Source organism: Alligator mississippiensis, chromosome 8, assembly GCF_030867095.1.
Source record: "Alligator mississippiensis isolate rAllMis1 chromosome 8, rAllMis1, whole genome shotgun sequence".
NCBI classification, from domain to species: domain Eukaryota; kingdom Metazoa; phylum Chordata; order Crocodylia; family Alligatoridae; genus Alligator; species Alligator mississippiensis.
Genome location: NC_081831.1, coordinates 64,814,710 through 64,842,554, shown reverse-complemented (window position 1 = coordinate 64,842,554; position 27,845 = coordinate 64,814,710). Strand labels below are relative to the sequence as shown.

The 27,845-nt window shown below is 43.3% G+C and overlaps 1 protein-coding gene across 2 annotated transcripts in view; it reads right to left on the bottom strand.

Annotated features, from left to right (window-relative positions):
• Positions 1-27,845, bottom strand: part of LOC102560382 (ubiquitin carboxyl-terminal hydrolase 12) — a 52,033-nt gene extending 24,188 nt beyond the window's left edge. For both annotated transcript variants that reach the window (XM_006263659.4, XM_006263658.4), the window contains exon 1: positions 27,644-27,845. In XM_006263659.4, coding sequence (XP_006263721.2) covers positions 27,644-27,691 — 48 coding nt within the window. In that variant the 5' untranslated portion in view covers positions 27,692-27,845. The remainder of the gene's footprint in view (positions 1-27,643) is intronic.

The window sequence follows — 27,845 nt, the reverse complement described above, 5'->3', positions numbered from 1 at the left end:
GCTCCCTCATTTTTAGGCTTTATACATAAACCCTAAAGTATCAAAAATGCATTTCCCCCCCTTCACAACTGTCTCACTATGTATTTTTTGTAATTTGCTCCATACTCCAATGCCTTGTTACTGTGTTCTCATTCTGTGTTTCAAGTTTTTTCTCATGACATCTTACATGTCTCTAGCCTCTCTTCTCCACCTGTTGTTTCCTTCTCCCCTGTATCTTTCACAGGACCATCTAACTGTCTCTTGTACAGCCATATCTTCATGTCGTGTCATGTCATTTGGAGTATCATGATGAGTGCCTAGTAACTTAAGTTCACTGTTGTTCAGCATTGCAAAGTTCTCCCCATCTCTTTCCCTCCAACTTCTAATGTTTTGGGATGGATGAGCAGATATCATAAACATTTTTATTATCAGTCACTAGGATAAGTGATAGGCAAGAAGATTTTGTAGTTGGGCTGATGCAGCTTGTTATAAGAAATAGAAAGCATACTATAAAAGGGCCTAGTTTAACTGGAGGAATAGAAGCTCTGTAGTCAGATCTTGTTCTTTGCACTCAATGACCTAGGGAACGACCTAGATAAAAAGACAGAAAGGAATCATGAGACCGGAGCAGCAGATGATCTTCTGTAATTTAGCTGATAAATAGTTAAGAAAGGTAAGCACTGAGATTCTCCCTGCTCATATGTGTAGCCAACAGATGTAAGACCTTTAGCCTGTGTTCCTGTCACTGAAACAGAGAAAATTAAATAAGGTATTGCGAGCAAATGTGTCAAAGCCCAGCATTTTGTTCCAAAAACTAATCTGCAACAGTCATGAGTGAAACAGGGTTGTACAAGATGCCAACATGTTTACACTAAACATTTCAGCATGTTAGGATATATAACTATGCACAGCTAAACAAACAGGTGCAAGACAACTGTGTTATTAAAACACATTGCTTCCGAAAGATCAAGATGATAGTAACAGTCTGCCCCCATGACATTAGGCTTTGAGTGCAGAGATTGTTGCCATTACTTCAAAGTTTGCAAATTAATTCTATTGTCAAATGACATTTCAGATTGCTTAAAAATAGCCCAATTGCTCCTGCTCATATTGTTTGTGGCTTAATTAACCTCAATTACTGTAACAATGTTATAAATTTGAGATAAACGCTCTTTAACATGAGTGAATAACAAATTGAAATGCCACACACTGCTGCCATCATCCCACTATATTAATCAGCTTTAAAAGACTGATCTGATCTGAAGGAGCAGAGATACTCATGTTCAGTGTCAATTAAACGAGTAGGCAGAGATTCCCCTCTCCCCCACACACTAGAAAAACTAAAGGTATCCAGAAATTTAGAACTGCACTATGTATGAAATGTTAATTAAGAACATACCAAAAAAAAAAAAAAAGTAAAATAAGATCAAGTGTAATTAAAGAGACAGAGACAAGTATATGTACTGGCAAAAATCTCGAACATTTCTAGAAATCAGGCAATGGAAAAATAATACCAGAAAGAGAGAAAGAGAGAACTAACAAGACATATTCTACTTGTTCAGACCATCTTGCATACAATGTTATACCCCTGCATCTTCTTGCTCTTGAAGACAGTCAGCTCCTATATGTCCTATATATTTGTTTAAGATCAGCTCTTAACTAATGCCGTTTGGTACGGCAGCTGTAAGCCTGATGAATCACATCACCCAGCACAGTAAGATTCCAAATACTGGACATCTGATATGTCAAGTTTTGTGGTATATACGATTTATATTTTTAAAAATCTCTGATGTGGAACAGATTTTAAAAGGTAATTCAAAATGAGAGGCAAGAATTCTTGTGGGTACTTTTACTGGACCAACTGTATGGCTGGAACAGACATGGTTGTCATCCCACTCTATCCCAACTGTACAGTTGGTTCATATCAATGGTTTCAGTGAAATGATTTGAGTCTGCTATATGGATTTGACTTGAGGGACAGGCCTATGGCAGTCAGATACAACAGATGAAGGAATGGGAGTGGATAGTGCCAAGTGAAGATCAGGAGTGATAGCTGCAGATTTTTTCACCAAAAAAGGAGAATTATTGCTCAGTGCCCTGTAAGAGGGATGCCTTTCTGCAAAACATGTACATTCCTGGAAGATATGCTCCCCAAAGGGTGACGTACTTATACTGGCTAGCAGCTTTATACTTTCTCAACATTCAATACACATTTATTCAACCATTTCTGATCATTCAGTGGCACCAGTACCCATTTTGATAAATCACAGAATTTCACCAAATTTTATTTTTACGTAAGAGGAAACTAGACCGATATATCAGTTAAATATTGAACTGACCCTGGTAAAAGAGGAAATGACATTATTGACTACCAGCTTTTTTGGGCCATTGTAGTTGAAATGTTTACTGATAATTATGCCTTCTGGCCAGAGCCCAGGACACCGGGGTTCCCTCTTCCCCATGGGGACAGGGCTCCCAGATGCCTGGGTTCCCTTGGCAGGCAGGCAGCATTTCTAGCCTGCAAGGGGCCCTACTTGGGGCTGCTGAGAGTAAGCCACAGGGGGCTCCGGGTGCATGTGTGTGGCCACACACATGCACGTGGCCAGGAATACAGTTGAGCACCGTGGAGAGCAGCTCCCTGCAGGTACGTCTAAGGAGGAGAAGGGGCAGGGGGTGGTGGTGGTGGGACAGATTGAGAACCCCACAGTGAGGGAAGGAGTGGGGCAGGGTCTGGGGACACTGCCCAGCCAGGGTGTGCATGGGATTCAGGGCTGGGGTGAGGGGCAGGATGGAGCCATGGGCAGCTCATCCAGGAGATGTAGGGAGGGGGTGGCTCCCAACCACTGCGCACTAGGCCTGTGCAAAGTGGAAAGTATTCGTTTCAGATTCTGCGATTTAGAAGGACAGTGATTCGATCTGCTGACTCGAATCACTCTCCCAATTCGATTCAGATGAATCCAAAGATATTTGGCACCGAATCTTATTCGGCCATAGACTATACAGGCAGGCAGTGTCGGTGGGAGCAGCCGAACAAACCCCAGCTTGAGCCAGCAGTCCCAGAAAAAAACGTGGCTCATCTGCTTGCTCTGCTGCCAGGGCGAGGCAGGCAGTGCTGGCAGCCCTGGGAAAAGCCTCAGGGGCTGGAAGGAACGATCAGCGAGCTGGGGGATCGAACTGGGAAATCGAACCAGGAACTGAAGAAGCCCCTGTTCATTTCCCCCAGCTCCCCAATCACCCCCCCCCCCCCCCCCCCCAGCCTACGCAGCTTTTCCCGGGGCTGCCAGCACTGCCTGCCTTGCCGGGGGGGGGGGTGGGCGGGCAGCAGCCAGATGAGCAGCCGGACAAGCTGCAGCTTCTTCTGGGGCTACTGGCTCAAGCTGGGGCTCGTCCAGCTACTCCCTCAACTGCTCCTGCCAGCACTGCCTAGTGCCTGCATGTACAGTCTATGGCTGAATCTCCAGATAGATTTGGAGGCTTCTGATTCGACTCAGAGAGATTAATGGGTCTCCTGATTCAGAGATTTGGCCACCGAATCGGGCAAATCTCCTCCAAATCTAATCTGCTACCATAGCTTTGCACAACTCTACCGTGTACGTACCCCAGGGGATGCATGGGGGGGAATATGCTACCCCCCAGATTTGTGCATAGGACAAATGCAGGTTGCTCACTGTGGGCTTGGGGCTTCCTGCTCTGCTGCCTTTGCCCCAGGAGCCCCGCACTGGCTGTGCACCTCCTGCCCACCTAGCAGCAGTGGGGGCAGCAAGTTGTGCCCCTCCGCTGCTGGGCGGGCAGGGGGCATGCAGCCGGCACGGGGCTCCCAGGGCAAAGGGAGCAGAGCTGAGAGCGCTGAGCCCACAGAGAGCAGCTCACATTCACCCTCGCCTCACTTGGGTCTGCTCTGCTTAAATGTGTCTCCACACTTAAACACTTGCTAACCAAGAACAGGGAACGCTTAAGTATTTAAATATGATAGGCTTAAAACAAGCAGCTTTTATGAGGACTACCCTTGCTTTTATGAGATTGATGGCTTACTACAGGACCATAACATAGGTCTTTGCACGTAATCACAGTCTCCATTTTAATATGAACTGCAATTCAAATGCATGTAACAGTGCTCACAAAGGATATTTGCTAAGAATAAAGATATCACTCAATAGGGTATTTCATTATTTTTCTATATTGTCTCCATGTCTTCCATTGTGAAATTTGGGGATTTTCTTTCTTTTCTAATTTAACATAAATTCCCAAGACACAGATTCATTCCACATTGTGACAACTGTGGAATTTTACTGCAATGTTAAATGAGTCAGAGTTTGCACACTGTTTTTTTAAAGCATACAGACAACTGTAAGCATCCAATAAAATCAATAACTGACAGCAGCCGGAAGCACTGCAACAGTGCAACCACAGCACATTTCCCTTGGCCATATCTGACCCCCAGGGAATTAACTGCAAGTATTAACTAAGTGCTTGAAAATGCCTAAGTACATTAGAGAGTGTTAAGACAACATGGGAAACATCTTGATTTAATGTTACTTCTTTCTAAAACATTTGTGTTTTGTTCTAAACAGACCTACCATGGGATTACTGTTGATCACACTTTCAGCTGATCGTGGCATTAAGACAGAATACAGAACTCAGTACCATATTTGAGAGAGAAATGAGTGGACTGTTTTGGGTTAGGGTTTTTTTAAATTTTACACAGTAAAGAAAAAAGTGCTCTCAAATGATCTTCTCTCCTTTTTAAATTGTTCATTAAATTAATCCAATTTACCAAATAAACAGATTTGACATCTAAAGACACATCTAATCCCCTAAAACAGGGGTGGGCAAAATATGGCCCAAGGGCCTTTGTCTGGCCTGCAGCAGGGCCCTTGGTCTCACCTGGCCCAGGCACTATCCAGCCATGGTGCATCCTGCCACCCCCTGTGCACCAGCAGGGCTGGGGTGGCTCTGCAGCGAGAATGCCTTTCTAAGCAGCCCAGGCAGTGGTGGCTCCTTCTGGCTGCCACCACACCTGGCTCCAGCCCCATGGTACCAGTGGGGACCCGTATGCTTAGCTCCGCTCTGCCCCGCGCCTACTCCGGACTTGTCTGAGCTGAGCAGCAGTGGCAGCCAGGCAGAAACTGTTACTCACCATGGGGGAAAAGCAGCCCCTCCCCCTTGCCGCTGCCGGGCTCTTCCTGCTGCAGCTGCACGGAGCCCATGCCAGGCTGCCCTGCGTCTCCACCACCATCACAGCGGGACAGCGGTGACAGTGCAGAACAGCTGCAGGGCAGCCCTGCGTGAGCTCTGGGAGGCTGCAGCAGGAAGAGCCCAACAGGGGCGAGGGGAAGGGGCCACTTTTCCCCAACACTGAGCAAGTTTCTACCCAGCCATCACTGTTGTTCAGCACAGGTGAATCTGAGGCAGATGCGGGATGGACCAGGTTGGAACTATGCATGCAGATCCCCACCAGTACTGCAGGGCTGGGACCAGTAGCGGCAGCTGGAAGGAGCCGCTGCTGCCTGGGCTGTCTAGGAAAGGGAGTCCAGCCACGGAGCCATCCCAGCCCCGCTGCGTGCTCATCGGGTGGCAGGACGCGCCACCGGCAGGCAGTTCAGAGCAGGCACGCAGCAGGCTGGGGTCTGGTCTGTGTGTGCAGGTGGTCCAACTGATCCACTCCTGCCAGGGTCAGTCCGGAGTAGGCATGGGGCAGGGCTGAGACTGCGCTGTTGGCAGTGGTGGGGAGGCACCACAGGGTGCGCAGGCTCTGGGCTTTTGTGGGGTGGGGGTGAGTGCTGACCAGCTCAGGGGGATGCAACAGAGACCTCCCATGCAGACCCCACCATACCCACAAACCCTCCCCCACAAACAATCATACACCCCATAAACACCACACCCACCCACACCCTCCCCCTCCCCAAACACACACCCATGTACCTCTGGGGGGAATTGCCACTCACTACTATGAGCATACACCTCACATACTCCCCCCACACCCCCCCCAGCCCCCTTCCCCCTCCACACACCCTACAAACACCATTCCCACCCACACCCACCACATCCGCACACACTGCCCCCAACAAACCCTATACCCATCCACACACCCCACCACACTCCCCGCAATATATAAGAGTAAGACATCATTTTGAGGTATTATGCAATCACCTCTATATATGCAATGCAAATGCACACAAATCAGGACAAAAATATTTTTTTTAAAACAAAAAATTAAAATATGTTATTGTCAATGTTTGATTTTTAGTATATAATTTGCCTTTTTTCTAGTTCCAAGATGGCAAATCCTCTTCCCAAAAGTACTTCTGGGGGCGAGGGAAGGGACTTCTGGTGGCAAAGGTCAGGAGTTAGGGGGCAAGACTTCTGGTCCCAAGATAATGACTGTGGGCGGGGTGCCTGTCAAGGGATGAGGCTACCTTTGTGGTCCTTGACAGCTCACCAAAACTCATTAAGCAGCCCTCCAGCTGAAATAATTGCCTGCCCCTGCCCTAAAATATGCAAAAAGACAGATATTTATCTCCAAACTACAGCATTCCCAAGTGATTTGCTAGGTCTTACACTGAACAATATGCTAACATTGCATAACCTTGTTTTCACGGCTGTAATGATTCAACAATTTACAGATCAGCTTGTGTTACTGTAATGATAATTTTTATTTCATTTCATCACTGGCCTAGTTACTTTTATGTCCCATATTCTCTTTGCTTTCATTTGGGAAGCCTCAAATGGCAGGGCATTGTTCTTCATTCATCATTAATCAACTCAATCAACATTAAAGGAAAATATTAGCTAGACTAAAGGCACAATTCTTCTCTTAGCTGAAGAGTAGCTGGAGGGCAGAATATTCTATATTATTTCCCTCCCCGCACACTCACTGACATTAATGGTAGATCCACACATGGCCCAAATACAATGTGAGGGTCTAACACGAGTGAAGAACAGAGTATTTTTTTGGCAATTTTTTTTGTTTGTTTGTTAAAAAAGTGCCTTTGCATATTCAATCTTTATCCTTCCTCCCAAGTTTGGAGCAAAAAACAACTCCCCCGCCCAAAAAAAACCAAACCCCAACAACACACAAACATGTTTGTGATCCTTGCTTATAGACTATCCTTAGATAAGGTTAGAAATCTTAGCAGTACTTTAAAATATTTTAGCACCTTGTGTTATTGATTTTTCATCCAGCTCTACTTATCAACAAAGATGACATAATCCTGACAGGAAAAAGACCTTTATCAGTAATATGGAGAAAACACAAACCTGATTTTAGTTGTACTGAATGGCAGTTCTACCTATGAAGAGAAAGGAAAGAACTGAAACCAAGTATGTTACGGTTCCTTTCCAAAAAACACCCACGCGTCCTTTCTTTTCTATCTAATCTTCTGGTAAAACAATTTAAAACTCCATATTAAAACTAAGAACATCAGAGATTTTCAGAACTAACGTAAAAGCCTAAGACCCCTTCACTGAGCATATACTTTTAACTACCTACTTCACTTTTGAAAATGGGACTTAGGTTCCTAAGGGTAAAAGTTTCAAAAGTATGCGTGCAATTGATAATGTTTGCTGCATTTGTAGTGTTTTAATTCAGGTTTACTCTATTATTGGTCTGAAGATCTCAGACTACTTTTAATAAACAGTTGGTTCAGTCTTCACATTTGATTAAAAACAACATGCCATCACTCAAACGTGCTTGTCCCACAATAGTTTTCTTGGAAGATACTGCTTTTGATGCATTTGCATTTTTCCTACCATGTACTAGTGTTTCTGAAGCTCTGTCTACACTAATTTTTTGGGCACTATGCTGCCATCACCATTCCACAGCAGCAATGATAAAAGTGCTAGTGTGACCACTGTTATCTATAGGAACACTCCTATCATTTCTTATGGCCACTGCAACTGAACTAATAGTACTGCCGTGAAGGGTGTTTTCCCAAAAACGCTGTTGTAGGTACCTGGAACAACAGGTCTAGTGTTGCTAACAAACAGCCCACTTAGCATTTTTGTCTTTGCCAAACGTGCCTGTCCCAAAGTAGTTTTCTTGCTTTTGATGCATTTGCATTTTTCTACAATGTAGTGATGTCCCTGGAGCTCTGTCTGCTCAAAATGAGATATGAGGGACCTGAAGTGTGCTTGCATCTTACTGAGGGTCACAGGCTGTAACAGTTATGAATTTCTTGAGGAAAAATTCAGGGTATCCCAAACACCAAGAACCAAATTAACATTTAGAAGGTTTATTCTCACCTTGAGATTTATGTAGCTCCTTAGCACTAATATGAATTAAACATAAACATGAGAAAAACCCCAGCCATGCTTAACAAAGGCATATTTCTGAGTAAAGTAAATCATTACACAACAAAATTTCAAAGCTGAAAGGCTGTTTCTTTATGTATATCCCTTGGGAAAATTTCCTCGCTAAGGTTACAAGCTATATCCTCTTAATTGAAGTGAGATGTCACCTTCAATATCGTCTTTCCCACCATGTCAAACTGCTTTATTTTGTTACATTTACATAATGCCTTTCATCACAAATAGCTTTTCAAAGAACATACATCAACTACTCATAGGAAAATTTTCTACACACTAGTGTAATACAAACATGAATTAGTTCTATTACAACTGATAATCAACAATTACTTAAAAGCACACAGCAATACTCTGCAAAGGTCAAGGAAGAAAATGAACAACATTGAATGCAATCGAAATAGCAGTGGGAATTTAGGCAGACAAACACAGTTACTAATGACACCAGGAATAACGAACTATCAGAAAGAAACATTAGTATTATAACTCATCTCTTTAAATGGGGCTTCAGACAAACAACAACATATTGTTATCTTACAAAAACATGGAATGGTCACAATAAGAACTAGAACCTTATTTTGCTAAATGATGTGGAAACATGTGGGAAGAAATACTTTCAAGAGTTTATTAGAGTCTATAAAAACAGGCTGAGAACAGCCTAAAGATACGCCTGTCTTCACATTATGCAGGAAGAAAGATCAACACTGTTCAGACATGTAAAACTCTGTTTAAATGACTGCAGGAACTTCCTCTTATCCTCCCTATGATCTTGTGTCAGGTGTTTAACACTAGAGAAACAAATCAGTAAACCCTATTAACATGAGACACAAAACTGCAGTGATGGTGCAGGCACCCACTGTACTCTAGCCTGCAGAAATGAGGAACAAAATTTCCACACAAGCAATTATAAAATCCCCCAAGTAGCAACATATTTTAAACTTTTCTCACCATTATGTTGCAGGACTTAAGATGAAACGCTCTTAAGCAGTATGGCGATTCAATTAATTGCTCAATTATATTCTTTAAAAAAAATTCCAAAAAACCATGCATACACACACACAATTCTCACATTATGTTCCAAAATAAATAAATAAATAAAATCCACACACACGGGGCAGGCAAGCTTCTTTGGGTTGATGTGATATCTTCTATTAGACCAACTGAGTAGTTGGGAAAAAGTTCTTTGCAAACTTTCAGGCACAAGCACCCTTTCTTCAGGCATTGGGAATCTTTGCTGTTCTGCTGTTCTAAGATCTCCAAGAAATGAAAGAAGCTAAAAGTGTGACAGGATGTCAGCAAGAATGTAAATAGGTGGAAATTAGGAAACCAATATGTAGAGAAGGGAAGGGAGAGGGGAAACGAGGAGGAAATAATGCCAAAGGTAAGTAAGGAAGACTCTACTGTAGTTGAGTTCTCCAAGGTAGAAGAGAGGCAGTCTGTGAAAACAGCAAATTGCTGGAAATTAGGAAGACAAAGAGTAGAAAAGGAGGGAAGGAAGGCGGGGGAAGAAAAGTGTAAATGGTAAGGTCAGCCAGGTACCCAGTGAATCAGGTATCGGGCAGGTTGTAATGCATTATAAATCCAATGTCTACAGTGAGCATGAATGGTACGTGACTCCAGCAGCTGAGGGGGCACCACTGCACTGGCAGGAGCCCAGCGGCAGTGAGCAGGGAGCTCCTGCAGACGCCGCCAGCGGCAGTGCCTTTTGGCAGGGGATTCACCACCACGTGCTGGGGGTGCACATGCACCCTCTACGCATTGCCCCTGATACTGAATCCATGATTTTTTGTACCCAGTAGATTTATGAAGTGAAGTTTATAGGTTTGTCTATGGAAGGTGTTTTGTAAATTTCCTTTGAGGATCAGAAGTGAGGGATTGGACACGGAGTGACTGACATATGCGAAGTGTGCACCCATAGGTAATTGGATATTTTTATGCATTCATTCTGGCGTGCAGCTGGTTTTTTGGTTTCTTCCACATATTTTCTATCAGGGTATTTGGCACTCCTACTGGAATACTGTGCCCAGTTATGGTGTCACAGATCAAAAAATATGTTGATAAATTGGAAAGAGGTGAGAAAAGAGCCATACAATTGACATAGATTGGAAAACACACCCAATGCCAAAAGACTTAATCCATTTAGCTTAACGAAAGATTAGGGGGCAATTTAATAAGTCTAAGTACCTGTACAGGGCACAGAGATTTCAAAGCAACAGATAAAGGTGTATCAAGCACTGACAGCTAGACAAATATTGCCTAAAAAAAATAAGTTCCTGTTCAATAATGCGGATAATTAGCCCTTGGAACAACTTGGACTATGCACCATGTTTCTTGATATCACAGGAAATTTTCAAGGCAAGACTAGATTTTTTTCCCTAAAAAGACATACTCTAGTAATCAAAACAGGAATTAATTCAGGGAAGTCTTGTGGTGCATTGTTAACAATGGAATCACAAAACAGAAGTTCCAGTCCAATTTTATAGTTTATAAAGACCTGCTTTGCCCTTGCACTAGATTTGTACAAGATACACATTTGTACAAAGGCTGTTTTCCAAGGTAGCTGAGTTTTAAAAACCTCCACAGATGGAGAGTGCACAAACTCTCTGGTTAACCTGTTCCAGTGCTTTTCTACCCTCCATGTAAGAAAGTTTTTCCTTATACTGTATCTAACCTAAACTTCCCTTGCTGCAACTTGAGACAGTCGCTCCTTGTTCTGTCATCTGCCACCACTGAGAACAGTTCAGCTCCATCCTCTTTTGAACCTCCCTTCAGGTACTTGAAGGCTGCTATTAAATCCCCGCTCAGTCTTCTCTTGTCCAGACTAAATAAGTACAGTTCCCTCAAAGTCATATGCCACAGCCCCTGAACCATTTTCGCTACTGAAATTTTAATACTTGTCATTAACAAATTCTAGCAAATTACATACCGCATTTGGCTTCAAGAAATAACAGCCATGTGTTCTGATAGATACCTTGTGAGTTCTTTTCCTAACAGCGCCAGTAACTTAGAACTGCTACAAAGCCCACTGAGGTCCATGGAAATATCCCAATCAGGGGTTGTCAAATGGGGGTATGCATACCCCCAGAGGTACTTGGGAGAGCCCCAGGGGGTATGTACGGGCAGGCGGGGATGGAGCACCGCCACCCACCACCCTGTGTTACCACCTCCCAGGAGCAGAGTCGGAGGGGGTGGGGACTGGGGCAAGGGCAGCGGTTTCCCTCTGTGGGCCACACGTGCTGCCCAACCAGCCAGCTGGGGGGGGGGGGGAGGAGAGAGTGGGAGGGGAGACCACATGCAGCAGCCACCACTGCCACCCACCACCCCATGCTACTGCTGCTCCGTGTCCGGCTGCGCATCACCCCCTCTTCCCCCCGCTGGCTCCGCATCCAGCTGCCAGAGGTACACTGATTAAAAAAGGTTCAAAACCCCTGTCCCAAATGATTGGCTACCTCTGAACAGGATTAACAACTTCAACTGCACTTTCAGAGCTCTGGTACTAACTTTTTCTGCAATTTTTGACAGGAGACAAAATCTCCACCCTGCAGTTTATTCCACCTAAAATGATGTCAGCCTACCTTCAGGATTCTTGCAAAGTAAGAATAATCATGCAAATTTAAAGCATCTATTTCTCTTTGTTCATGCAAGTAGCAGAAATACTGCCAGCTGTTAAACTGTGATCAGAAATCAGCATTTGTGGAGGATGTATTTTCTACAGTAGTTCTTGAAATGACTCTCCCAAAGAGCACTGCTTCATGCATGCATCCTCATTAGGAAGAACTTTCCAAGAATAACTGTACTTCATTCCCTGCCAACCAGCATCAGACCCAAAGAATATCCTTTTAAAGGGTACAAACCAAGTTAAAATAAATTTGGTTCGAGATAATGGAGCAAGACAGAAGATATTAAAGGCAAGTGATCTATATATGATTTTAAAAGTAATTTTAAACATTTTATATCTAGAAACTGTTACCTTGCTAGTGATCCATAGAAAACAGTTAATTACAGACAAACTTTGATTTCATCTTTCATCTCCCACACTGATTCAATGAAGACACGGCCAATATTTGCTTCAAACAAATAAAAAAGGCAGAATGAAAGTGACTGAATAACATGGAGCAACACTGAGCCAAAGAACCCCAAACAACAGTATTTTAAAGCAGCTTGTATTTAGTTTGGTGAGGTGAAGAGACCAGCTTTCAAAAACACTCAACCTGAGGCACTATCTGAGCAAGTCCTTCACAAGCTGCCTGAAAAAGCCCTACAACTGACTCCAGTTTTGACTGGAAATCAAGTGTGGAACTGAGAACTCATCTCTGGTGCCCTGCGAGCAGTGAATCATTTTTCCTTGATGAAGGCTGAAGGATTTATTTACTGAGAAACACTTCACGCAAGTGAAAATATGGAGCATACACCCACATTCCAGCCCAATTATGTTGCCAGCTCTCAGAACTGCTGAAACTGGAGGAAGAGATGTATCAAGTCAAACTGCTTCCCGGGTGCAAGATTATTCCAACAGCGTATCTGAATGCCTTGCTTAGGCCAGATTTAAATGATTCAGATGTGGACACAGTAGTTTTCTCAAGAGATCAGAGATTAATACGTGTCGTAACTTCTTTTAAATTCATAGCTACTATTTGTTTTCTACAGCTGAATGGATTATAGACCAGCACCTGTCCAGAAGGTAACAAAGTCTGGAGGAAAGGAAGCTAAAAAAGATCATAGTTGGATTTTGCAAAGAGGTTATTAACTTTGCCAATCCTGTAGTACCCGAGGGGCTCTTCAGGCTTCATATGAACAAAAGAAAGGAAGTGAGTAGCTTAGAACAAACGCACAGTGCAAAGAGAGAATTACGGTCTAGGGACGAGAATCATCTGTGTCCAAATAAAAACCTCAAGTTTTAAGTTACAATTGTATCTTTTAAGTATGGTACTATCAATTATAAATACATTCAACTTGCACTGAAGTCCAAATCCTATTACAAGTTTAGTCCTCCACAAGCCACGGCAGAAAAACTGTGATGCACCACTACTGGAATATTGATGACAGCCTCAACTACAGTCCTACACAATTCCTGCAGTATTGAAGCCAGAGAAGATTAACTTCACATAAAGGCAGGGCTTGAAAAAAATTCTCACACACAGCATGAAAATATTTTTCCCTTCTGGAAGAATGATGTCAATTTTAGCAGAATGCAAGCTTTTACTTAAACTTCTTTGCCATTACAAAGGCATCTTTATAAATATGAAACTGCTATAAAACTGATACAAAGTTACATTCCCAAATTTGGAGGCAGACTGCACCAGTGCATATGCTGCTACTGACAAACTTTACTAAAGTTAAAGATAGTGAAATGAACAATCTGGTGTCAGTCTCAGGGCTGCTTTTCAGAATCATGCAAGCTCCTCATCTGGTTGTTGCTTGGATCTTAGTAGAGGCCACTGGCTATTAAGCACCTGATACATTATTTAACATGTCCTAATGGGGTAAGAGTATCTTCCATGTTTCAGGGATATAGCTTGTAGCCAGCTCTGTTTGTCTAACACTGCTACAAACTATATCCCTGAAACAGGGAAGATATTATAGTTAGCCATTTGGAAATGTAAACTTCATTGCTAAACAGGAAATAAGCAAAACTCAACTCCCTGCCTGACATCTCCCACCTTCAGGGAAGAAACCTGCTGGAGCTGTCTCTCTGCCTAATCTGCATATTCACAGAGCAACTTTTTCACAAATGGACTCTGAAACCCAGGGGAACCTCACCATCCTTTACCTCCCCTGTGCAAGATGAAGTTTCTTTTCTACCCGGGCAAGCAAGGTTCTTTGAGTAGATGTGATATCTTTTATTAGACCAACTGAGAACTTCTACAGTCTTTGAACTCTCCTCTGCCTAATGAAGGGAGTTTGGACCCATATGCTTGCAAAAAAAAGATTTTTTTTTGCTACTATTTAGTTGGTCTAAAAAAAGATATCACATCGAGTCCAAGAGTTTTGTCTAACTGGGGTGGACACTGTAATGTAATGGGACAAAAGGAAAAGAAGTTGTATATCAAGAAAGAAGCAGTTGAGGTTGACAGGAGCGGGACAAAAATTTGAGAGAGAGAAGTCTGTAGAGGGGTGAGGCAGAGAAGAGGTGCATGCATGAATGTGTGCACACAACCACATAGGTCATAGTTACCCAATTTTTTAAAGAAAAAATAGAAGGAAGGGAAGACAAAAGCAGACACCATAAAGTAAGCAAGCTGCATTTTTAAAAGGAACTCAAAAGAGAGTTAATAGACATTCTTAAAATAAAAGAAAGTATATGGTGAACAACTGGCTTATTTTTTCCAACTACAAAGGGTGAGCAGCAAAGTCTTTTCCGTCCTGATTAGCTGAATGATCCTTTGCTTTCCCCCTGCCCCTCTTTCAACTAAACTGACTCAAAACATGCCCCCATCTGACTGTATCCACCTGACCAAACATTAAAGAAAACAGGTGAGATGAACTACTGCCACATCTGTTCATTTGTTTTACTTTTAATGATTACAAGCTGTGCATCCAAAACAGATATTATTTATCTGGATATGGTAGTTACTTTCCTTTAAGGTATTTAGTTTTCACTTCATGTGTTTCTTTTGACAGTAGTAATTAAAGCACTTTATTTTTTTATTCTCATGTGCAACCCTGAGAAATTCTAACATCATTATTCATAAGATTAATCATAATTTTGAAACGTATGTATTAACTCAGTAGAGGAGGTATTTCCAAGATGCTCAAGTTACACAGCTTTCTTGATATTACATTTAAAAAGATATACAAAAGCATGAGGCAGTCAGCAAGTTTATACCTGACTTTCCTGCTGTTGAAATAACCATAACTCAATCTAATGAGACAAATTAAAAGTTTATTTTGAAAGAATGTAGGAATTATAAGTGCCAAAAAGACACTAATCTTGCCAAATATTTTTCTGCAATGATTTTTCCTTGGAGGGAAAAAATACCATGAAAGTAAAACAAAAAGAAAATGGAAAACAAAACCCACTAAGCCTTAGAACAAGTCCCTCCTTATTTCCCAACCAAAATACTGGTCCTAGAATCATAGAAAATTAGGGAGGGACCTCAGGAGGTCATCTAATCCAACTCCTTCTCAAAGCAGGAATATGCCTGACTAGGTTACTTTGACCAAGGCTTTGTCTAGCCAGGTCTTATAAAGACACCAAGGATGGAGATTCGACCACCTTTCTGGGTAACCTGTTCCAATGCTTCCAACCCTTCTAGTGAGAAAGTTCTTCTTAATATCCAACCTAAACTTCCCTTGCTGCAATTTGAGACCATTGCTCCTTGTTCTGTCATCTGTCACCACTGAGAACAGTCCAGCTCCATCCCATTTGGAACCACCCTGCAGGTACTTGAAGGCTGCAATTAAATTCCCCCTCAGTGTTCTCTTCTCCAGACTTAATAAGCCCAGTTCCCTCAGCCTCTCCTCATAAGTCATGTGCCCCAGCTCCCTAACCATGTTCACTGCTCTCTGCTGGACTCTCTCCTATTCGTCTACATCATTTCTGTAGTGGGGGGGAGGGAGGGGTCCCAAACTGGACACAGTACTCCAGATGTGGTCTCAACAGTGCTGAATAGAGGGGAATAATCACTACTCAATATCTGCTGGCAACACTCCTACTAATACAGCCCAGTATGCCATTAGCCTTCTTTGTAACAAGGACACACTGCTGGCTCATATTCAGCTTATTGTCCTCTGTAAGCCCCAGATCCTTCTCTGCAGAGCTGCTGCCCAGCCAGTCAGTCCCCAGCCTGCACAGGGGATTGTTTTTCCTAAGTGCAGGACTTTGCACTTGTCCTTGTTGAAACTCATGAGATTTCTTTTGGTCCAATCCTCCAATTTGTCAAGACCTTTCTGAATCCCAGCCCTACCCTCCAGCATATCTACTACTGCCCCCATCTTGGTGTCATCTACAAACTTGCTGAGGGTGCACTCCATCCCATCTTCTAGGTCACTGATGAAAATATTGAACAAAACTGGACTCAGGACTGACCCCTGGGACACTCCACTTGATACCAGCTGCCAACTAGACACTGAGCCATTGACTACTTACTACCCTTTGAACATGATGATCCAGCCAGTTTGTTATCTACCCTACAGTCCATTCCTCCAACCCGTACATCCTTAGTTTGCTTGCAAGAATGCTGTGGGAGACCGTATCAAAAGCCTTGCTAAAGTCAAGGTACATCAAGTCCGCTGCTCTTCCTGCATCCACAGAGCCAGTCATCTTGTCATAGAAGGTAATCAGGTCACTCAAACATGACTTGTCCTTGATGAATCTAGATGGGAACTATATTTGCCATTTTCCAATCATCTGGGACCTCTCCCAATCACCATGAGTTTTCAAACATGATGGCGAGCAGCTCTGCATTCATCTCAGGCAACTCTCTCAGCAGCCTCGGGTGCATCCCATCTAACCCCATGGACTTTTACACATCCAGCTTTTCTGAATAGTCCTTAACCTGTTCTTTTGCCACTCTTGGCTGCTCATCTCCTCCCCAAACTGTTCTGCAAGGTGCTATAATCTGGGAGCTGGCCTTGTCTGTGAAGACTGTGATGAAAAAGGCATTGAGTATTTCAGCCTTTTCCGCATCATTTGTCACTAGGTTGCCTCACCAATTTAGTAAAGGATGCACACCTTCCCTGATCTTCCTTTTGTTGATGACATACTTGTAGTAGCCGTTCTTGTTAACCTTCACATCCCTTGCTAGCTGCAATTCCAATTGCGCTTTGACCTTCCTGATTTCATCCCTGCATGCCCAAGCAATACTCACATACTCCTCCCTAGTGGTTTGTCCACGTGTCCATTTCTTATTAGCTTCCTTTTTGTGTTTTAGCCCACTGAAGAGTTCCCTGCTAAGCCAAGCTGGCTTTCTGCCATACTTGTTAGTTTTCCTGCATATCAGGATGGTTTGTTCCTGCACCCTCAGTAAGGTTTCTTTAAAGTACAGCTGGTCTGCTAGTATAAGTTTGCTTACTCAGATTCTTGTAGAGATTTTGTATAAATCATCCTGACAACATCTGGCTAATGTATAGATGTGCAAATTTTAGGATATTCTGCCATTTCAGACACTAAGTTCAGAACTCACATGGAGACAGGACATTTTCACACGAATTACTTAAATCAGCAGTACCATTCAATAGAATGTACAAATGTTCTCAGAACAACAGAAACAACCCCTACAGCATATATTATTTTAAAAACTATGCACAGTTAAAGTTACCCCAAATTTAATTAGTCACTACCTTATTTAGAATATATTCAAAGACTATACCATAATACAGGGGTCAGCAACCCCTGGCACACCTGCCAGAGCATGGCATGCAAAGGCATTTTGCTGAGCACATGCACCTCAGAGTGGATGGCAGGGAAGGGGCTGGGGCTGTGCTGCCGCAACAAGTATCAGGCCCCTCACGGCTCCCCCGCCATCTGCCCCTGGCATGCCAACATCTTACAGTAGGTCGAGGTTGGGGTGTTTTTGGCACTCTGCCCAAAAATACTGCTGGCCCATAATACTTTCTTCTAACATTATTCTTAAGAGACAGAAGCGCCATTGGCTCATTTAAAATGGTGCCTTGATAGACAATTTCACATATAGCAGGGAAATCTGACCACACAACTTTCTGTCAAAATAATTTGGTTACAATAACACTCAAATTCAGTGCAGAATATTTACTCCATCATCACATATTTCATAGCAAAGCAGAGTGTCACTGAATGCTCCCTACCCCGTTACAGTTAATACATGCCAGTACAATTAAATTAAGCAAGTTATAGTTGACAGAGCCTCTGCAAGTAGCTTTCAACCAGATGCTTATTTATACCATATGTTTTGGTCTAGTAAGGCTCTGCAGCATTTCAGAGGAACCTTATGAAATCAAATGGAAACCACAAAATAACTAGAGAATTGGTATGTATTAAAATAAACAAGTGTCATATGAGATACTAGCCTGGACACTGCTGATGCTTCAGCTCTCGACCTCACTGCACTGAACTAGCAGCCAAGACTGCAGAGACATTCAAGATGCTTCCCCTGTCCCAAAGAACTTGTATCTTCAAGAATGATGAGGCAAAACAGGGAAAATGGTACATAAAATGTGTTATATGCCTAATAAGTACAGCTCAGTACATAAAATCTAGTACTTGCCTAATAAGCCTTGCTGGTGGTGTCTCTGGCTAATCATTTGTTTTATCTGAAGAATTATTTTTAGAAGTTGGCACAAGTTTTAGGCTTTGAGGATAAATCAGAGGATGTGGGCTTTAAAATGGGGCCCCACCAAGTGGGTACACTTGCAGCATGAGTAAAGAAGTGACCCAAGATGAAAAACGAGATGCAGGCAAAACAGAAACGGTTAGAACTTTATGAGTAGGAGCAAGGAAACTGAATAGAGTGAGGAGTTTCATCAGGTCTAGCAGCCTTCACATTGCTAGCCTAGCCACAAGCAGCTGCTCCTATTTCCTGAGCAATTAAATAGTCATTTTTTGTTTTAAAGTGTATTTGTATTTTTTTCTTCAACATGATCTGAGACAATTTGTGGAATATGTACCTTTCCCCACATTTTGTTTCAGAAACAGGACTTGTACACCAAAACTGGCCTTCAAAAACGAGATTTTCATTTCCAAACCTTAACTTCTTGAGTTGTGCTGCTATAGTACAACAGCCTCAAATGCGGATATAAAAAAAATTGTCAGTTCAGCCTGTCTAGCTATGATTTATGTTTTAAAGTGATCTCCTTTGCTTTAGTCAAATAAAGCTTCAAATAGGCATAGCAAGTAACTTGAACTTTTGATTTCAACACTATTATTAGGCAGGTAAAATGAATCAGCATAACAGTATCAAAGATCTGGCAGGACTGGTAAATACACTGCACTTCTGCACTGGTAAATACAACAGAATCTCACTAAGCTGAACCTCACTAATCTACAGGCTTTACAAACTGAGTGAAAAAAAATGACCATCTTTGCCAACTCCTTAAGAATGTACACTGCAAGGTGCCATAGTTAATTTTCAAAGTTTACAGGCCTCATTGAAAACTACAAAATCATGCAAAGTCAATTTACTCCTATGGAGCACTAACTGAAACTGAACTTTTTAACTAAACCAGTAGCATCTGTTTGGTAATCCATTTTAATTTAATGTGATTATTCAGCAAGGCACAGAAAAGAAAACAATGAGCAGAAGGCTTTTGTAACTTCCTAGAATCTGGTCCTTATTTACTCACATACAAGGTAGTAATTCAGTATGGGGATGCTGTAATTCATGCACTCCAGTGATAATGTATGTATTCAAAATGAGGCTGCAAAACCTCCAGTTAGAAATGAGATATGAAAGGAGGTAGGGGGGTAGGAGATTTAGAAGGGTAGGTGATACAGAACCAACTGAAGAAGCTGAGAGCCTGAACAAGTTGCTTGGAACCTTTGTCCAATAGTAATATGACATTACTGATGAGCAGATCCACCAGCCAGGGGAGGTGCAGTTAAACTCCAAACTATCAGATGGTTCCAGTTCTCCCCTGAAAGTTTTCTGTAGTAACGGTTAAAATCTGAAACAAAATAACCAATAGTCCTGCTTCCTTCCTTGGTCTCTTGGCTTTAGTCATTGTCTCCAGTATTCTATAGCCTCTTGAAGCTGAGGTTTTCTGTCAGACAACTGCTGCTCCCTTCAGGTATATGCAAGAGGTAGAGAGCCCCTTCTAGGATCACTCCCTGTCTCTGTGTTCCCACTGTCTGACCCAGCGCTGAAGAGACAGAGCAGTCATGTGTCCTCCCAGTACAATTTCCAGATTTAAAGGGCAATATTTCTGGATAGAAATGAGCTCACCAGAACACATTTGGGTCCCCTGGACCCAGATACAGATTATCAGCAAGTATTTTGCAAACCATAAATAAAAACACAGTCTGTTCTTCACGCATCAGTCCAACACAATGACCAAAGGGAGCAATGAAATAAAGGAAACAGGTGGTGATGAAAGGAAAAGCCTAATGCTAGGGATGAAGTTTCAGATATTAAATGCATACAGATTAAGTTAGCACAGAAATGGAGGAGTACAGAAATTCAGTCCCAAGACCTATCAGTAGCTGCAATCACACCCTGATGCATGAGGGCTTAAGTAGGCAAGTCATTGGGCATGCAGTCAAAAACTTAGGAGCAGGAAAGGGCAGAGAAGACAACACAAAATGATTGTTTACAACACAATGCATTATCTTGACCACAAGATGACAGACCTCCCATACTGACATCTGCGAGATGGAAGACTGGAGCCTGGTATGTTTTTGCAGAAGGGCATACAAAAGATATATAAAGGCATCAGGGATGTGTATGCATTTACATTATTTTTCCTAAAACCTGATTCTTGTACCAGGCATGGAAGATGGAATAATACAGGCAACCCACTTGAATTAACTGATCTGTTCTGCTACTTTATTGACTTTCCTTAACTAATTATACACCTTATTGTTTAAGCCAGTGATTCTCAACCAGGATGACACAGGACCTTGAGATCCTTTTAAGGGTGACACAGGATGCTGTACAATACAAGGTGTGTAGATGTTTGCACGTCATTTCAAAGGTAAAGCCCAGAGATTTCAAAAAGGAATCAGCAGTGTCAAAAGCATTCTAACTTGTCATGGTCTGAGTTGTTTGCAACAGGAGAACTACTCTACTCTCTTTATGTGATCAAGAAATGAGTGAAAGCTAAGAATAAGTGGAGCAAAGTTAAGGATCACTGCTTTAACTGGTCCTAGAAAAATGTCAGAAGGGCTTTTAACACTGAGGTATTGTTTCAAATAAATAATGCATCACAGCTTCCCTGGGATGGGCTGCACATTTCCCACAGTCTCCTTGTGGTTCCACAGGAAGGAGATTACAGGTCTCCCACTGCATGAACAGCCATGAGCTTGAGTCTTTAAACCTTTGGATATCTTTAAAACAAGGTACACATCAGGACATCACTGCCCACAAAAGTTTCCATATGGAGACCTACACCTCCAGAGGTTTCCTCAGAAGTTACCTTACTATGCACTGCCTATAGACACACACTCAAAAACTCCACCACCTATGGGGGGTGCTGCAAATCAGTACCTAGAGTCAGAATTGCACCCACCTCACCAAAGAGAACAGCTATACGATGTTCTTCACTACCTCCACATTGAGCTTTATGGCCCCCTGAGACTTCTGAAGTGTCTGGAGGAAAGAGAAGTAACAGCTGCTGCTCTCCTTTGCATGCAAGAACAGCCACTGCTTGCTACAGTCTGTGCTTCACAGCAAAGGACAGCATGATACCCAATGATATGACCTATTAAACTACAAAAACAGGACACACAGTTCTCATTTAGTTTGATTTTGGTTGAGAAGTCATGTGTTTCTTTCTTTTGTACATATGCTGAAAAAGCCTATGGGCATGCTACTGCTCCATGAGACAAGTGGTCTTACCAGCAAGTAAAGAACTGTTAAGTGTGCAATACTATCAGAACATGACCTGGAATAATTTAGCAGCTACCTACCAGCTAGAGACCAAGTCAAGAGACAGGTGAAAACCACAAGCATACACCAGAACTAGAAATGATTATCAAGAAGCACAGCCTAGGCCTCACTGCTGGATGCAGGGAGGGCACTGGAATTGTAGAAGGGGGCTGACCCAGGACTTTATCCGAGATTCAAACCTCCCTTTAGTGCAGTCCATGGTGATAGCCAAATGTCCCACCACACCCAGCTAAGCAACTGTAGGATGTCTTTTACAATACACTACGTCAATGCAGCCATGAAGTACGGCCACTGGCCTCACATGCAAATCCCCACTGAAGCATATTAAGCAGACACACACACAGCTATAGGAGTGCACAGCCCCTATATGAGCTTGCCAAATTCCACTCTGTTGTAAGAAACCCATGTGATGCCAACTGGAAATTACTAGACAAATCACACAACAACCCCATGTAGCTGGGACTAAAAACCCCAACTCCAAAATTAACACTTTCATTTAAGCTAAAAGGGTTCTCTTCAGCTGGTCCCTTATGCCCTTGCAGGGCTAGCCATTAGAAAGTGAGGCAGCAGATGTCTGGAGAGAGATAAAAGTTAGAGAGCACTACCAACGGAAAGTAAAACCACGCTAATTCTGTAACAAAGAGGCCCTCCACAGACATGGAGGAAGACAAGGCAGAACTGACCCTTCAGGAAAGCATGTACAGTCTTCATTTGCTTATTAAATATCCTTGCATCTTTAAGTCTCAGAACTGCTAACAGCCTGGAATATCCCCACGCGCCCCTCCCCAAGTCACTGCTGACCTATGCCCTGCATTAAATTGGAGCATTAAAAGCTAGTGGATGAATCTTGTAGAAAGTAATCTAGCAGATGGCTTGCCAAGGCTGCAGACAATGACATATCTTCCCCTAAAATGTACAGTTTGCTAGTGTTCATCAACAAACTCTCAATGTGAAGAGGACCTCCTTTAATTTAATCTTAAATCAAGAAGTGGAACACAGTTCAGTATGGAGGATGGATTTTGAAGCTGAATGATTCCCCCTCCGTGCACAGAAAATATTTAACAATAAGATAGTGCCATCTCACTTGCAAATGCATTTTACACCTCTTTTAAAAACAAAATAATGCAAAACCATCCTTGACCTAGGGCGGCTAGGATCTGGAACCAACTTCCAAGGGAGGTGGTGCTGGCTCCTACCCTGGGGGTCTTTAAGAAGCGGCTTGATGCCTACCTGGCTGGGGTCATTTGAGCCCATTTTTCTTCCTGCCCAGGCAGGGGGTTGGACCTGAAGATCTACAAGGTCCCTTCTGACCCTACTTCTATGATTCTATGACATAACATCATTTTCTTGGTGTATGTAGCTAGGACTGGAGTTTATTTGCAAATGACTCAGGTCCCCTCCTTCCCCCTTCCAGAACCGAAACTAATAATTAGGTCCATGCTATACTTAAATGGAGAACAAAAATAGGATTGCCATCAATGTAAATGCTGAATGAGGGTTCTCCAGGCATGCCTTGCTAGTTTTTTCAGAGCAATTAGACAAGGACCTAGTGGGAAGTGGCTTTAATTAGCTTACTGAAATGTACTATTACTTTAGTTAGCTACTTGCTGTTGCATTTTCTGAAGGAGGAAAATGATCAGATTGGTGCTTTACTGCTAACAGCTGTAAAAGCATTTGGTTGTGTTCGTGTGCTATTGACAATGAAAAGAAAAAAATTAAAAGGTGACTTCTGACTAAATCGTTTCTGAGGGTAAGTCTGAAGCCGAGGGAGAAACTATACAGAAAAAAAGCACTACCATTATGAAAAATAGTGCCCTCTCTCCTCTCCTTCTCAGGAAAACTGCAGCAACCAAACTGAACATCATTTTAATTACTGCAATTGCTATGGACACACAGAGGAACACCCCTGCACAGCTATCAGATGCTAAATAACATCAGGGAAAATATGCTGGTGTTTGTCTTGGTAGCATAAGATAAAATGAAATGTCACCAATATTCTCTCTAAGACAGACTCTTGATTAGTCTCACAGTCATTTACCAAAGACAGAAACATTCCTGAAGCATTTGACATAGACAATTGTTGATCAGAAAGGAAAAAAAAAGTCAGACAAATCTGACAAATACTCAGGCAATGTTAGTCTATGCAGAACTCACTGGTAGTTTGTAAGGATCTGTTTAGTCATATGATGTTGACTTTCCTTTCCAGCAGGCAGCTAAAACACACTAAATATTTTCTTATGAGTTTCCACTGCTTGTCACTGGTGCAGTTACCACAGGATATTATGTAATCACCAACACAAGAGACATGGTCACGTACACAAAACAGAGTATTTGGGAGACAGTTTCATGATTCAAACTCCAAGAAGTTTGGAAATCCTTTTAGGATAGGAAGCTTGGTTACATGTTACCTTTCCTAGCAGGGAGATGGAACTCAAAATAAACAGAATACAACTAATAATTTAAAGAGGCATTACTGTCTAGCAGATCAATCACGAGACAGATTGGGAGACCTAGCTTCCAAAATGTAAGAATTCTGCGTCTACCTGTAACTCATCCTGGGAGTCAGAGAATCACCTCCTGTGCTTTAGTTTTCTCAGGACGACATATTGTAAGAACTGTCTATATGATATGTACTGAAGTAGGAACCATGTGTTAATAAAATCCTAAAACAAATTTCATCTCAATACACCTCATTAAAGTAAATAAATTATTTAGTTTAATAAATGATGGTTTTTTTCTGCCAAGCAATCCATTTTCATGTTATGGTAAAAGTGAATGCATTGGGGTTTTTTCTTACTAGTCATTAATTTCAAAGTAGGTATAAACTATGATAGTTTTGCTTAAAACTACTACAAACAACAGACCAAAGTTCTGTATTACTTGAAAATAAAACTATGGGTGAGCTTTACAATAAACTCAAGTCACAGTAAATTAAATAACTTTATATTTTGTAGGTACATTCATCCTGGCAAATGCTGTTACAACCTCTGAAGTGCATAAATTGGGAATAATTTTCTTTGGAGTAAAGGCTGTCATTCTTTGCTGCCAGAGGCACAAACAGTTTTTGCCAGAGAAGTAATAAATAACTTCTCCCCTTGAACCAAGAGTGATTTATGCATCTAAAATGTGGTTCCATAAAGTTGTAATTTGGTGAGCTAGATAACCAGGAGTAACTACCTTCACTCTTGCACAAAGCTGACTTTCAAGCTGAGTGCTGGTTCAACATGGATATCATCTGCTACTTGTTCATCTACTGCAACATCAGGACAGGAAGAGAAACAATCCAAAAGCTAATACTTAATAGCCACTATGAAAATGTTACTATGAAAAAGCCGTTGAACACTGCAAGGGAGTCTTAGTGATATGAGCACAGGAAATGCACTGCTTTACATTTGCCTTTTTAACCAGATAATTGGCTACCTGGGTTAGGGAATGTGTCCAAAACATTAGCTGCCTTTGGTCAGGGAATTCTGCAGCTAGTACAGTGCATTTACTTATGGCAGAGGTTCACAATTCTTGTAACTGCATAACATGACACCAGCCCCAGTTTCAAGCCTTTTGCTCACACCAGGGGTCAGCCAGATCTGGCCCACCAAGGGATTCTATCTCGCTTGCGGAAGGTCCCTATGGAGACTAGCCAGGACCCCCACAGATGGGACACGCTTAGCCAGGCAGATGGGATGGGACCACGGATGGGCGGTGGGCATCGTCTGGGAATGGAATGGGTAGGCAGGGTTAGGGCCAGGATCACAGGGCAATGACAGCACAGGAGTGAGGCCACAGCCTGGGGTGGAGGCACAATCCACTCCCCACAGACCCCTGCCCACAGAACTGACACCTGTCACAGGGACATGCAGGGAGGATTGTAACTCTGCTGCAGGTCCCGTTCTGTCACTGCTCTGCAAACCTGGCCCTGCTCACCTGTCCCACTTCACATACCGCTCCCCACCTGCCCGTGGTCCCTATGACTCTATGAATCCCATCCACTGGGCTGAGCACATCCTGGGCTCATCTCTATGGAGACTCCGCCTGCCTGGCACTCCCAGCCCTGGGTGCAGGGCAGATAGGCTGGATAAGATCAATTGCCCTTCCCCCACCCACTGGGCTAGAAACACCCCCACCCACTCTCTCAGCCTGCAGCAGCTCACAGAAGCTTCTTAAATTGCCCTGCAGCCCAAACAATTGCCCATCCCTGGCTCATGCTGTTCCTTGACATGTCTGTTAACCGTACCTTTTTTGGCCCCACTGCCTACTTTATAAGATAATTTTATGTACTTAACTGCGCAACTTGTGAAAGAGATCAGGAACCGTCAATTATAAGGCTTCTCAAACAGCCTTGAACTGACCGGGTCCAGTCAGTTTCAAGGTTGCCATTAGAAGCATAAAGAAATAAATGAGAAATAAAGTCACCAGCCCAAATGAAGGGAAAAAAGTTTAGCAGACTGTTCCTGTTGTTCATGAGTGCTGTTTACATTGAGCTGGAGTATGTGCACATCAGGAGCAGCATTTTTTCAGTCCCAAGGCTATCCACTTAAATGGAGTGCTCTGCAGCTGTCCACCCACTTCCTATGGGTTTAATTTCACTTGCTGTTGTGGTGGGAAAGCGCAGGTACAAATATAAGCAAACACTTTCAAAGCGGTGCATGAGGAGGATATGAAACTGCAGTTAGTTCACTACAGGAAAAACCTCACGAGCCCAGAAAATTACAGACATATTACATTTTCCATTTCAGTTAACCGGAAAGCATTGAGATCAAGGAGGCATTCAGCAGCAAAGATTAGTTGAACATATTCATATTTCGTATTAAAATAGGTTCTACGCACTTTAAACACACTGCATCCAACCACATCGCGTGGTCCAGCAACGATTTCAAGTTAATCAAAAGTGGTTGGTCAGGATTTTAAATTAGAGCCCCCCTCTAGACAGCGAGTAGCAGCCCTGAAAATCAGGAACAGCACCTTCTTTTCAGCTCCATACTGAATTGACACTGCATCCCACCAAGCTGTGCAGATACAGTGCTAGGCAGAAATCTTTCTGGAAAAAGTAAAACGGAAGTCGGACTGCTGATGGCAATTCAGATCCCTTTGGATTATATGAAGAGTGAGGTATTAAAGTCCATTTCCAACTGGAACAACCAGTCCTGCCACCTTAAAGCCCAGGTAGATATAATTGTACTGGATCAGCGAGGGCCTTGCATTAACAAGATCTCTCAAATTACTGCAGTGTTTCCTCGCCGCTGACAAGATGCAATATGCTGCTTCTGAGGCAACTGTACCTTAGCGAAGCAACGAACTAACTGCTCGGTCTTTTCTAGACTTACAACCCGGCGTAAAGACAAGCTCGCCCAGCACCGCGGCCCCGCGAACCCGAGCGCCACAACGCCATCGTGTGAAACCCCCGCGGTCCTTCCTGCACACGTTCAACCGCTGGGAGGTGACTTACATTTATTGCCCAGAATAAGGCTTGTTTCATGCCAGTAAAAGAAAAGTAAGGGTGACGCTCGATAGTCCCGGCAGCACTTAGCCCCGCTAGTCCCCTTCGGTCGTGAAACGCGGTCACTGCCTACGGCCTTTCATGTGCATCACGGCCCGGGCCCCTGGACCAGCTCCTGCAAACCTTCTTACGGGTCAGGGCTGGGGGGAGGGGGAGGGGGGGGCTCTTAAAGCCCGGCAATTGTCTGTTTAAAGTGGGGCCGCTGCTCCTCACCGCCTTGGGCACCCGCTGGCCCCAGGAGGGGCTGGTGCACCGCTCGCCCCGCACTGCCCGTTGTGGGCACCCCGCGCACCCCGCACAGGGGCAGGGGCCCGCTGCCGTGGAGACCACGGACAAGCCGGGCGCTCACCATGGTACAGATGGAGGCGAGTCTCCGGACGGTCATCAGCATTTCCATCTGCCCCAGCCGGCCCTGCAGCCCGCGGCCGCCCCAGTTGCCGCAGCCGCCATGTTGGGACCCGACTGACAGCGGCAGCCGGGGCCGCAGGTGGCGCAACCGCCAAAGGGCGCCGGGCGCGGCCGGTGCAGCGTCGAAATGGCGCCGGGTGCGC